The following is a 14655-nucleotide window of genomic DNA, read 5'->3' as shown; positions in this document are numbered from 1 at the left end:
CAGTTTTTATTGGCATTTTAAGAATAAGACACACCACATTTCTCAGAATCTTACATAAGCATATGTAATTCTTTCTTTGTTTTTCTGAAGGAACTGAGGTATTTAAGATTAATGGTAATTAATTAAATGAGACTGTTTCAGAGAAGTAGAGGCTCTTATTATTTAGAAGCCCAAAATGGAGATATTTTTTCACTGTACTTGCAATATCATGCTAAAATGCAAAAGTGTAGATAAAATTAAAACTTAAATTATATAAGGTACAAAAGAAAAAACAATTTTTAAAAATCTTTAGATTACTTTCATCTTACTATACCTTTAGCTGGCTGTAATATTAGGCTCTATTTTAAAGATTTATTATATTTGTTATGTTATTTTGTCAACCTCTATGCATTCCTTGACTTAATTAATCAATAACTCACTAGAGTGTATAAATGGCTCTCCACCACTGTGCCTGATTCATTGGTTGTGTTAGCTCATAGAGGCCTCTCAAATACCATTTATAGTTAAGCAGCAGCAGCATTTTATTTCTGATGCCTCAATAAATGTCAGTTTAGGAGTATTACATTATTTCATGGCATCCAAGTGACTGAAGGGATAAAATATAAGCATCATATGTTTAATTTATTCCTAGAGAATAATAAATGCAAAAGAGCCTAACCCTCTAAGAAAGATGCTAATGATATCATGCTTCTATTTCCTCAAACTTCATCACATTATCATGGAGATTTAGCAAATATTTTTGAAAAGTAGTTGCCCATATGTATTTTTATAAAATTTTTCTAATTTTTGTTCTATTTTTTGCATCCTTCAGACTTCAGATTAGATCCATAGCTCTTTGTGAAGACATGGGAAGGAACCTACAGCTCTAAGGATCTCAACACAAATGTGAACTTTGAAAATGGTCGGGGAAGTTCTAAACAGACTTCACAACAATGTTTTGAGACTAATTGTATTTACGATAAGTTACCTAGGAACTGGTCTTTCACAACTATCTGGAGCCTCTGTCATTTGACAATAAGTCACAAAAAGTTGGAGCTAACTCAAAGTAACAGCATAATAAAGCATATCGAACTTTAAATGGAAGTGTGTTGTGACATTTTGTCTCTTAATTTTAAAAGATACATATACTTATAAAATATAAAGATCAAATGAAACATCCTTTTTTGTTTAAAATTAACAAAATATAATACAGACAGCTCTTCTCAAAGGGTGGATTGGTGACATCGTGGGCTGGCTGAAGCAGCGGGTGTGGAGAGCTCTGTGTGTTTCCCTTGTATACTCTACCCAGTCCTGAGTCTTGACTTCAATGGGGAAAAGTGGGCAACTGTCCAATTCCTGAGCTTCTGATAGAAAAGCGAGTCCATTCTAAATTCCAGCCCAGCCTTATGCATAGTTCAACAAACCCCACATTGCTGAGAAATGAATGTTGTGTTGTTTACTTGTGATTTGGGTTTATCTATCACTCCCTTTTCCCCCCTCCTCATTAGCCTTGCCATTTAATTACCAAGAACTATCAATAAATTGGCCATTTATTTGAATATAGTTTATCTATCCATTTGAGCTATGATGTAGAAGAAATTACAATCTGGTTTGGGGGCAATGTGGTTTGTTTTAAGAATGGATTCATATAATATTATAACCATGTGAAATCTCACTATAGTTTCTAGAAAGGGTGGAAACTAATTAAATGAATTTAAAAAATATTATGGATACTCCCAATTAATTTACCAGCCGAAATGATCGAAGGACTGACAATCCTTCCACATTTGCCAAACCCAGTTCCATTAAACTAAGGCTCACGATGAAACCATCAAAAATATTCCAGCCTTCTTGAAAGTAGTAATACGGATCCATGGCAATGATCTTGAGAAACATTTCTGCTGTGAAGATCCCAGTGAAGACCTAAATGAGAAATGTTTATTACATGAGTGAATAATGTTAAAAACACCAATAATTATTGAGCAATTTAATTCACTCCCAACAAATCACAATTCTGTATTTTAAAAATTGCTTTAGGTCCAGCAAATTATACCCTTGGAGGGCTTGTATTCAGATCAATGTTTAATTATTTACTATGTTTACCAGGTGATAAAGAGTACATGAGTTAAGACAATAAAATTAATATTCCTATTTTTACATTGCTATATGAAAGACTCAGCTAACTCATTGTGATTAACTGCTTGGCTCTGCCTCTGATCTCCCTAGCCTTCCAAAAACTCACCAAAAGGTTATCTCATAGTTAGTCTCCTCCCGTGGCCCCTCAAGCAAGGCTGATGCTAAGAATACTTCATATAGACTGTAATAAACGTGGTCACCACTAGCCTTTCAGATGGTAAGAATGCTTAAAAACAACAACAACAACAACAACAAAACCTCCTGGGCACAAAAAGTAGCATTTTCCATTCTCCATTTTCTTTCTGTACAACTGTTTCAAACCTTCTCTCTCTTCCACACAGCTTGAACCATTTCCCCTTATCTCCCACTCTTAGCACTTCTGTGTCTTGGAGGCAATGGAAGTCAGCCCACATGAACTTTTTTTGTTTCCTCATATCTATCAAACTACTTATATCCATATCCATGCCTTTTTCTTTGGCCTTTTTCTTCTTCTTAGAAATGAAAGAAGTGTCCCTGCTTCACTCTAATTTCTCCAATGATGTCATGTGCCTCCTTGGGACTTCACAAAGAATTTGCTTTCTCAATTAACCTGTAGTTTCAGTCTCTTCCTGCTAGTGAATACAGTCCTTCTCTACCTTAAAACTACCACCAATGTCATCAAAAAAACTTTCCACACATTGTGCTTCCCCTATTAGCTACCACCATTTAGCCTCTCCTCCTAGCCCAACTGCCTTAAGAGGGTGTATTTGTCTATATTTATTATTTCCATTTCTTCAACTTACTGCTCAATCTATCAGAAAACACAAACTGCTTTAATCAATTGTCACCAACATCACCATTGCTAAAGTAAAAAAAAACATTTTTAGTAATTCTCTTGCTTGCCTTTTTAGGAGTTCTTCACATTCTTTTCTGTTCCATGTTCCCTATAAATATTTTATGTTTCTTGCATCAGCATTCCACACCTCCCTGAACAGTTTTCTTCCTCTAACAAATTATTCAATATTGAATTTCTTCAGAGGTTTCTGTCCTGGACCTTCTTACTCTAATTTTCCTTTTACAGTAAGTTTAAATTTTGAGATCTATTTTTCAAGTCTAGCATACCTCCTGAGCTCCAGAACTATAGCAAATTGCCATAGAATTTGCTACAAATTTAGGTCCTTTGATGTTTTGTGTGGAACAATGCAGAATCTATGCTCAAGCTTGGCTAAATCAACCTCTTTGATGGTGGGCCCAGAGGAAGCACCACCACGTTGAAGGGCCCCACCACCAGGGAAGCCCTCTGGCCTTCCTCCTGGCATGTCTCCTGCACTTTGGTACAGCTTGGTACTGATGGGATTGCAGGATTTTTCCAGCTCTCTCTGCTGATGTTCACACTCTTCTTTGCAGTGTGGTTGTTATCAAATCAGTTGATAATTTCCTTGCACTTGTTAAGAATCTTTCAATTGTCCTCATCATTAATCTTGCCTTGAAGTTTTTCATCTTCAACAGTTGCTCTCTTGTAGAATGCGTAGGATTCAAGGGAATTTTTGGAAGACACCCTTGTCTTGCTCCTTGTCATCTTCAGCTTTGTACTTCTCAGCTTCCTGGACCATGGGCTCAATGTCTTCCTTGCTCAGACGACCCTTGTCGGTAGTGATAGTACTCTTGTTCTTTTCCTGTACTCTTATCCACAGCAGAGACATTGAGGATGACATTGGCATCAATATCAAAAGTGACTTCACTCTGAGGCACACAAGGGGCAGGAGGTGTGCCTGAGTTCAAATTTGCTAATCAAGTTTTTATCCTTGGTCAAGGCACACTCACCTTCATAAACCTGAATGAGCACACCAGGCTATTTTTCAGAGCAGGCAGTGAATGTCTGTGACTGCTTGGTGGGTATGGTACTATTACACTTGATGAGGGCAGTGATGACTCCACCAACAGTTTCAATGCCAAGAGAAAGAGGAGTGACATCCAACAGTAACAAATCTTGAACATTTTTGTACTTGTCTCCAGATAGAATGGCAGCCTGGATAGCTATACTGTAAGCAACCCCCATTAGGACTGATGCTGTTATTCAACTCTTTTCTATTGAAGAAGTCTTGTAGGAGCTTCTGAATCTTGGAGACATGGGCAGAACCACCCACCAGGACAACATCATAGGTCTGGGCCTGTCAAGCTTGACATCCCAAAGAGCTTTCCTACAGCATCTAAGGTGCCACAGAAAAGGTCAGCATTCAATTCTCCAAATTGGACAGGGGTGATAAAGGTATAGAAGTTGATTCCTTCATAGAGTGAGTGAATCAATCTTAACTCTGGCCTAGGTGCTGGAAGAGAGAGCACTTTCACTAGCAATACGAAGGCAATGGAGAGCTCTCTTATTCTCACCGATGTCCTTCTTCTGCTTGTGCTTGAACTCTGCAATAATATGGTTGACCATTTGGTTGTCAAAGTCTTCTCTACCTAAGTGGGCATCCTCAGCTATATATTTAGCCTCAAAGATTCCATCATTTTTAGAAAACATGATCTATTTATTGATTTTAGAAAGAGAGAAGGGGGGAGACAGAGAAACATCTATATGAGAGAGATATCAATCAGCTGCATCTCGTACACACCCCAACCAGAGATTGTGCCCTGACCAGGAATAAAACCCACAACCTTTCAGTGCACAGGATGCTGCTCCAACCAGCTTAGCCATACAGGCCAAGGCAAGATTCCATCTTTAACTGTGAGAACTGACACATCAAAATTGCTACCTCCCAAGTCAAGAATCAGTACATTTCTTTCAGCTCCAAACTTTTTGTCTAAGCCATTAGCAGCAGTGGCTCATTGATAATTCTAAGCACATTGAGATCGCTGATAGGTCCACCATCTTTGGTAGGCTGACACCGAGGGTCACTGAAGTAAGTGGGTACTGTGACAACAGCATTGGTAAAGGTCTCTCCAAGGCGGGCTTCTCTGATCTCCTTCATCTTTGTCAAAACCACAGATGACACCTCTTCTGGATAGAAACCTCTTGTCTCTCCCTTCTATTCAACTTAGACCTTGAATTTGCCAGCAATATTGATCACCTTGAAGGACCAAAGCTTTGTATCAGGTTGGACAGCAGCATTATCAAATCTATGTCCAATGAAGCATTTGACATCAAAAAGTGGGTAGGTAGAACTCCTTGCAACTTGATTCTTTGCACCGTCACTGATCAATCACTCTCTATCAGTAAAGACAACACAACTTGGGGTGGTTCAATTTCCCTGATGATTGGCAATTATTTCCACTTTTCCATGTTAGACACACATACAAGAGTAGGTGGTGCCAAGATCAATGCCACCAGAAGGTTCCTTAGACATGATTGCTTGAGTGTAAGTGCACAGCTTGCAAAGACCACAATTAGAACAGCTACCCCAGCACTCGGTGAGTTTTTTAGCATTTCTTTCTTTCTTCTAAAAAAGATTTTATAATTTATTTTTAGAGAGGGGGGAAGGGAGGAGAAAGAGAAGGAGAGAAACATCCATGTCAGTTGCTTGCCTCCTGCACACCCTCAACTAGGCCCTGGCCTACAACCCAGGCATCCTTCCAATTAAAATTTCCCTTACAAATGTAAATGTCTTTTACAAAGGGTAACTTCTACTCAGTTTACAGAGCTCCTCCTGTGTCAATAGTTTCTTAAAACTAACCAGTCTAAAATAATTCTTGTGCAAAAGAGACATATTTTACAGTAACATTCAGTTCCCCTACAGTTCCTAGGCTACAAACTGGTACAGCATATTATTTTATGAATACTGCAGGCAACTGAAACACAATGGTAAGTATTTGTGTAATGTAATGCAGTGCGCTATGCTGTTACTATGGCTATGACATCATTAGGTGATATGAATTTTTCAACTCCATTATAATCATACGGGACCTCTATCTTAGGTGTGGTCTGTCTTTGGCTGAAATGTTGTTATATGATATAAGACTATTCAGATTTTTCTTCTGGCTGTTTCAGAGTTTCTTTTCAGCAGTTTGATTAAACTGTGCTCCACGTAGTTTGCTTTGTATTTATCCTTGCTGATGTTCACTAAAATTTTAGAATTTATTTATTTTTTTTTCTTCTTTATTTTTATTGTTGACTCTACTACAGATATCCCCATTTCCCCCAACTTTGCCCACCTCCACCCAGCCCCCAACTACTCTTGAGGCAGGAGATAGGGAGGAGGAAACTTTGGAGGTGCCCCAGGGCTAAGACAAAGAACATCAATAAAAGACAGAGACCCTTTGTTCTAAGACCAGTTGTTCCCACTTTCTGGAAAATCTATGAATCATGAATGCACCTGCACAGAAGATGCTACATGACCCTTGCTTCATTATAATAGCATTATAATAAGTTAACATTGTGTGACCTTTCCCCAGTGGCCAATCAAGGAAAATCATAGGAGACCACATGCTCAGCAGCTTTAAAGTAATATAACTACTTGTACATACACAATGAAACCCCACCAAAACTAGCCAGGAAATATCTGCCCTATAAGAATAGAATCCCTCTAGCCCCTGAGGTCAATCTCTGCTCAGAGTTGGCCCACTCCCATGTTCTGTGGAGTGTACCATTGCTTAATAAATCTGCTCTCTCTCTTTCTGCTATAAACTCTCTGTGTGTTCCGTTCAATTCTTCGTCTGCAATCACCAAGAACCTGGTTACCTGTGTCCACCTGTGACACTCAGGCTAAGTTAATATTTTTCAATAGTTTTGGGAAAATGTTGGCTATTATTTCTTTAAATATTTGTTTTGTTCCATCCTCACTCTCTTTTCTCATTCTGGGTCTCCCTTATGCAAATATTAGAGCACTCAAAATTATTCTACATATTAGTAAGACTCAAGTTCATTTTTTCTTTCAGTTTTTTTCCTGGTGTCCAAATTGAATAATTTCTGTTGATTTGCTTTAAGTTTAACAACCCTTGCTTATGGCATCTGCAATTTTCTTACAAGCCCATCTGAAACATGCAGAGCTTCTCCTAGAAAAGACTGGGATTTCTGTCAGTTGCCCCTCAAACCCTGTGCCTAATTAGTGCCGGACAAAGCCGCAGCATATACCACTTTGTCAGGCAAAGGGCTTTTCCCGGTCCTAATGCATATGCAGTTAAGCTCCAGAGTGACCTTAGCCTCATTAAAATAGAAAAAAACATACCTTTCGGTTGAGATTTAGCATGCTAGTCAGACATGGGACACATAAAGAACTATGTAGTTCCCCTGCACTGGCCAGAGTCCCTGCCTCTACATACTCAGGCTTACTCGTCATCCTTTCTGCCTCAGCTCTTTCAAAACTGTTCCCTAGCTTTTGCTGTGGGAGCAACGGCCATTTCTTTACCCCATGGACATTGTTTCTCTTGCCAGCATGAACTATTTAATAAAACTTTGCCTGAGTCCTGATGCTGTGGGTACACTCCTGATTTCTGTCCTGGGAGGCCCCAAGAACCCGGGTTACCAGTAACACATCCAGTAAATTTTTCATTTTAGAATTTGTATGTTTTACTTCTAATATGTCTGGATGATTTTTAAAATATTTTTCATTATTTCTGTTCACATTTTCCATCTGTTTATTTATTGTGGTTATTTTTTCCTTCAAATTGTTAAACCTATATAGTTCTTCTAAAATCCTTTTTTCATAATAGCTCCACTAAAATTATGTTTTTTTGTTAATTCTATCAATTAAGTCATTTCTGGATCTATTTTACCCAGTGTTTTTTCTTACTACTGTAAGTCACATTTCTCTTTTTCTTCACATAATACATAATTTTTATGTGCTGTGGATGATGTGTTATAGAGAATTTTGATTCAATTATTTTCCTCTGAAGAGTATTGATTTTTATTCTAGCAGGCAGTTAAATTATAGGTTGGCCACCTAAAACTTTACCTTGGTTTTATATTTAATTAGGGCAGGGCAATTTTGGTTTGCTCTTTGTCGTAGTTAAATCTGGTTCTCTGACACAGTTTTTACTCCTGTTGCATAGCCCATCTGGGGTTTCAAAGGGAAGCCCAAGGTATTTGTCCAATCTCTCTATCTTTGTTGGCTTCAAATTCCAAACTCTGTTGACAAGTTTTTCCTTCTATTCTCTTTTTATGGACTAGTTTATATAGAATTGGTGTTAATTCTTTAAACATTCAATAGAATTAACTACTAAAACTATTTTGGTCTAGACTTGCTTTGTGGGAACATTTTCTCAATTAATTCAATTTTTACTTGTTAAAGGTTTCTTCAGATTTTCAGTTTCTTCTTGAGTCAGTTTCAGTAATTTGTTACTTTCTAGGGATTCTTACATTTCATCTATGTTATATAATTTGTTGGCAGACAATTGTTTATAATAGTCCTTATTTTTTGTTATTTCTATAAAGTCTATAGTGAGGTCACCTCTTCCTTCTTTATTCCTGATTTTATTGATTTGAGTCTTTTATTTATGTATGTCTAGCTAAACATTTGCCATTTTTGTTGAACTTTTCAAAGAATAAACTTTTGAGTTTTTTGTTTTTCTTTATTGTTTTCCTAGTCTCTATTTCATTCATTCTCACTCTTCATTATTTCTTTTCTTCTGTTAGCTTAGGGTTTAGTTTGCTGTTCTTTTTTTTTTTTTTTAGTTCCATAAGAGTTAGATTATCATTTTAGTTCCTTAAGGGGTAGACCCTAAGGGGATAGATTATGGATTTGAGATATTTCATCTTTTTTTTTTTTACCACAGGCATTTACAGCATAAATTTCCCTTAAAACACTTTTATCTGCACTCCATAGTTTCCATTTGGTGTGCTTCATTTTATTCTTAAGGTATTCTCTAATTTCTATTGTGATTTTTTCTTTAATCCACTTGTTATTCTGGAGTATTTTTTTAAACTTCCACATATTTGTAAAAGTTTCAAATTTATTTCATTTTTAAAAGATTTTATTCATTTTTAGAGAGTGAAAGGGAAGGAGAAAGAGAGGAAGAGAAACATTGATGTGTGAGAGATACATCAATAGGTTACCTCTTGCATGATCCCAACTGGGAACCTGGCCCACAACCCATGTGTGTGCTCTGACTGGGAATCCAACCAGTAGCCTTTTGGTTGGCATGCCAGCGCTCAATTCACTGAGCCACACCAGTCAGGGTACAGATTTATTTCTGTTACTGATTTCTAATTTCATTCTATTTTTCTCTGAATAAAAGTACTTAATGTGACTTTGATCTTAACTTTGCCTTATGACTTAACATACAGCTTATCCTGAGAAATATTCCATATGTACTTGAGAAGAATATGTAACCTGTTTATATATTTTACTATTCCATAATTCACCTTAAACATAAATTTACCTTCTTTAACACATGAGACAAATCCCACTTTGAATTCTCCATTTGTTGTTTGTCTTTACAGCAACTACTCTCTCTTCTGGTAATAGTAGACCTAATTTTTCCTTCATAATTCTACTCATTTACTCTGTCTCCAGTGATAAGACAGGGTTCTTATTTTACCAAACAGGCATGCTAAACCTAGAACCAGAGTGACTGACTGGCTTAGAAATGGTCATGTAACTCCAACCAGGCCAATAATACCCAATTCTTGGGCCTCTGTTAAAGCTACTAGTTAAGAAGTACAATTATTCCATTCAAGGATCTGTTTTGGTAGGATAAAAGTTGTGTAGAACATTGCCATCAATATAATACTCAGTCAGAGATGAAGGAAACATATTGGAAAGAATTAGGGCAAGAAACTGACTCCCAATGACATTGACTGGGAACCTGAATCTAGCCAGGTTAAACCCGGAGCTATGCCCAAATGGACTTCACTTACTTGAGGTAATGGACTCTTTTATTTTTGCTTAAGGCCATTTGAGCTGTTTACTAATACCCACCTTCATTAAGCTTTACTTCATCTCTTGTTCATATTTTAGGGATGAAGTTGAAGAGATTCCTATGTAGATGATAATTTAGAGTAGGAAATGTTATTGTGCTTCCCTTTTCTAAAGTTCTGTGAGTTTTGACTATTGCTTACAGTGGTCTCTGAAGTAGAGACTACTTCACAGTCTATGTAAGATAAAGTGTTCAGACCTCCCACTGCTTCTCATGGGTACAGTTTTCCCAATGGTAAAATGCAGGCAGTCACAATATCTACCTTAGGGCTAACTTTGTAGGAATCTAGAGAGAGGAATTTCAGGTAAACCATTTGGTACAGTTTCCTAGTATAAAACAAGCGATAAACAGATGTTAACTTTTTCATTGGATCAGTTAAGACCAAACTGGAATATAACCAAAAGCACAGTTGTTACTTCAGAGTCTAAAATATTGTATATTATACTTTAGGATAAATTATTTAATATCTATATACAACCTGTTTATATGTTCATATATCAAGCTGGAAAGTGCATGAGAACTTAATAAACCTCCTATTTTTGTTGTGTGATTTATTAATTTGGTTTGTATATAAAGATCGCTTTAGTTTTATTTCTACCACTCTACCATGTATCCAATGAATGTTAATACAAATTTTAGGTAAAAATATATGCCAAAATCATCATTTATAAATTACTAATTTTACAGGGGAAATTCATACAGATAATGATAGCCACTATATGATATTTCGTCCCCAAAGTATCCATCTTCGGGTACTTATAAATGGTATTTTAAAGTTAACCGACTTGGTATATTTTATAATTTGTTTGGCAAATGTACACATGTCCTAAAGATCTATTCTAAATACTTGAAAAATACATCACAATTTTTACATTAAAGACCAGTGTCCTCCATAATTCATAACCATCTTTCTAATGAATGGGCACTTTGAATTTAATTCTAAATCAAATTGTACATAAAACCTTTGAAATTTTTGTACTGCTTCACTGTGGTGAGACATATTTTTGTTATTTAAACTTTTGTTGTCCAGATATACAAGGCCAAATTAATTCATATTTGATTTGAGAGTGATACTAATTAAGTGTGAACGTAAAATCTATTATGACGATCACGAAGGCTTCCGAAGGGAAAGGAACCCTCAGTGAGCCTTACCAGGTTCCCAACTGAGAGCACACTGCTGAACTGCTCTGTCATGGGATAGTGCTCCATGGCCATGAAGAGTGTATTCAAGACGATGCAGATGGTGATGGCCAGGTCAACAAACGGGTCCATCACAACCAGGTTGACGAGGTGCTTCACTTTTAACCATGGTTTGCAGCAGTCCCAGATCAAACACATGTTAGCAAATTTATACCAGCAGGGTGGACATTTCTGCCTGGATTCTTCAAGTTCTGTAAGAAAAAAGTTGGAATACTCATGAAAACTGCTTACTTTCAGATAAGCAATCTTGGTTTAAATTGAAACTGATTTTTTCAAACTCTAAAATTATTAAAAACCACTATGGGTTAATCGGATGGTGGAGCAAGAAAACATTTTTAATGGATTAGCTGTCATAGAAGACATGCGCACAGAAAAGCTAGTAAACTTTCTGAATTCATCTTGCCTAAGCACTGTTTCCAAGATTCCACCTGCAGTATTACGCTGTCTGATAATTATCTTTGAATCTGTCAGAAACTAGTGGGTAGGACTTGTGTTAAGTATACTGAAAACTCATCTATGTTTCAGATAGAGTTAGACTATATATATGTATAAATATATTTTTATTTAAGCAAGATTAAATTTTTTTTTCCAAAGAACTCCTCTCAAGAAATGTCCTAAAGCCTATTAGTCATGCTCAATCTCAGTTTCTTGGATTACATATGTTTATGGGTCTTTTAATAAAATAGTTTGTCAGTGTCACTGGTCTTAATCATAAAGTTTCTAATTAAGCCTCATTAGATATAGGATTGCATGTTACTCAACAAGATTCCTTTTCTTAATTAACTGGAGGGTAGAAAATAACAGGAAATACCCACTCCAGGAAACTGGGATCCTCACTATATAATAAATTCATGTTTCACAAAATGGGACTTATGTACTACTGGTAAAAATCTAAGGGTATTTTAGGTAGAATATATGTAAAATTCATAAATTTTCATAGTATGCATTTATCTATTAAAAAATATAACTATTGTATCAAACCTATGCTATAAAACTTCATATTAAAATACCTTATTTTTAAAAAAGTACAATCATTTCAAAAAGAATTTTAACTAAATAATGGGTGAGAGAAGATAGAAACACATAGATCTTTACGATAATACTCAAAATACTGAAACTTGGTAAATACTGGAACGGGATTTTAGGGAATCCGAAAGTGGGAAGTTATCTACTCTCTTTCCTTGGTAAGATCATCTCTTAATGAACTCCTAAGAGGGAAAGTCATGCAACTTGTTTTCTAATGACATCATTGCTGCGCATACTACTACCTGCTCTGTTCAATGAGACCACCACTTCTTAGCACTAAAATAGAGGGAAAGATTCCTCTTTCATTTATGGAATAATTGATTCTGGTAAGTCACTTCAGTATTACTGCTGTGGCAACTGTATAGTCTAAGTAAGCCTGGTATAGTTTATCAGGAACTAAACTTTGAAAGGGAAGAAACAGCACATGAAATAGATACACACAATAATAGGTAATGATTTTTTGTTCTATTGATAAACAGTCACCACTAACCAATGCTATAAAGTTTACACTTCCCTAAAATAAATTAATTTCTTAGTTATTTTTAACAAAATTCTGTTAGAGGTAGATTCTTCAGTTGTTTCTTTAGTTATTGAAATTCTTTCAGTGCACAGTTTATTTGTATTTCTTTTAATATGTAATTTTGTAAAGAATAAAGAATAGTTGAATTATATATATATCAGAGGAAAAAATATAAATATAATTATTATGCACTAGTTATTTTGCAGATGCTTTTAAGACTCCCAAATAATCTTATGGGTATGCTGAAGATAAAAACATATTATCATTTACAGTAAATAACAACAGAGAAACAAAAATTCTCTTTGTATACAGACAATAAGTATTTTTTAAATGCTACCTGTCATTTATTAGATGAACAGAAGCAAACAGTAATTGTAGGAAAAAAATAAATCAGAGTAAAGTTCAAAAGTGGACATTCAGTCGGTGTTATTCTTCTTGATACCAGGAAAAAGTGTAGCAAAGCTGTTTAAGTTCTAAAATAAAATTATTCCATTATTCATGCCAAAAACAAAAGGAGAATTTTATTTGTTTTGAGAACAAGCGCTCAGGAGAGAACTACAGCCATCGCTCCATTATCCCTGTGCGGGCTGTCCGCACTGAGAACCACGGCCTGGTTTACACTTCAGCTGACCCCGCTCAGTTCCTCAGGTTCTTCCAACTCACCTTCCCACTATCCTTGCCGCGGGTGTGGCCAGGAAACATTTCTATATGGATTTGGAATTTTGAAAAACTTGAAAGTCAAATAATTCATTTTTGCTCATCTCCTACAGTCTCACTAAGTAGGAGGATACTCATTACCCTGGACAATGGAGGCTAGGCTGTAGTTCAAAAGAAGGAAAACAAAAGTTGCCCGCCGAATCAACAAGCCTGGTTCATAAAAAGAAAAGGAGAACTAAATCATAATTAGACTTAGAAGAAAGGATCCCCAAATAAACCGATTATGTCAACTCAAGAAACCTTTCCACCATTACCAGGGAACAAAAAAGATGGAAAAAGAAAAAAAATATATATATCAATATAAACAACAGCTCTAGTATGCATGTGTATGGTAAGTATTGCTAACAACAAACTTTGATCAATGTCACATTCAAAGTGTTTAGATATAATTGAGTAAAGAAAAGTAAGCTTTTCATTCTATACAACCATTGAAAAATGAATAAAACAGCCATTGTCCCTCACAAAAATACAAAGTCAAAAGTTCTGCAGATAATAAAATCAAACATTCAGTCTCCTGCTTCCTCAGTTACACTTATTTTGAAGACATCCTTTCCTCCTAAGCAACTCTGTGGGACACATTCCCATGGAGGGTGATGTGGGTGCACTCATTTGAAACTCCGTATCTTAATGAGCGGACAAGTTCAATCTTGCGGTGGGTTGATGTTTTCTAAGTGTTTCTTATGTTAGCTCAAACTAATGCTATCAGAAGTGCAAAGTAGGACTGTTGATTTAGACTTACCCTGTCTCCTTCTCTACTTCTTGCTTTAGGGAGCAGACATGCTGCTGACATCGGTAGCAGAACCACTGGCAGCTTCCTCTCAGTGGTTTTGCTATGGCAAGGAGCAGACCAGAGATTCTTCAAAAGATTTACCTGGAGGGACAGGGAGGAGCAAGCTACTGGCAGCTGGGGGGGAAGAGGGAGTGCAAGCTAACGCAGGTGAGGTTGGGGAAGAACGTACTGAGTTTAATATCCCATAGAAATCAGTGAAAAGATTTCTGATACTGCATTATGAAAATTGGGTGTTGTAATATTGACACGTTTGTGATCTGTACTGTTATCTACACTGTGAGTTTTTTTCTGGTTGTGACTTTCAGGTTTTGGGTACTGCTGTTAGTATCATGGGATTTTTCCATTCAGACTGGAAAATAATTATTCTAAGAATCAGTCCTATGTTAAGAGAAATTATAACCAAAGATAAGAAAGTCATGTGCACAGACTCTGGCCAGGTAGCTCAATTGGTTAG

General features: G+C 36.3%; 1 protein-coding gene across 3 annotated transcripts in view; it reads right to left on the bottom strand.

The window, feature by feature from the left end:
• The window catches only part of LOC112322182 (sodium channel protein type 2 subunit alpha), a 125720-nt gene that overhangs the window by 41137 nt on the left and 69928 nt on the right, over positions 1–14655 (bottom strand). For 2 of the 3 annotated variants that reach the window (XM_024579762.3, XM_071220663.1), the window contains 2 exons: positions 11101–11339; positions 1729–1902 (listed from right to left, as the gene is read on the bottom strand). In XM_024579762.3, coding sequence (XP_024435530.2) covers positions 1729–1902; positions 11101–11339 — 413 coding nt within the window. Of the gene's footprint in view, positions 1–1728; positions 1903–11100; positions 11340–14150; positions 14229–14655 lie in introns of those variants that run through there. The other variant, XM_045187342.2, reaches the window with a different exon arrangement.

The sequence above is a fragment of the Desmodus rotundus genome, chromosome 2 (genome assembly GCF_022682495.2).
Source record: "Desmodus rotundus isolate HL8 chromosome 2, HLdesRot8A.1, whole genome shotgun sequence".
In the NCBI taxonomy this organism is placed as follows: domain Eukaryota; kingdom Metazoa; phylum Chordata; class Mammalia; order Chiroptera; family Phyllostomidae; genus Desmodus; species Desmodus rotundus.
Note: the sequence above shows the minus strand (reverse complement) of the source record. Positions and strands in the feature narration are given on the sequence as shown.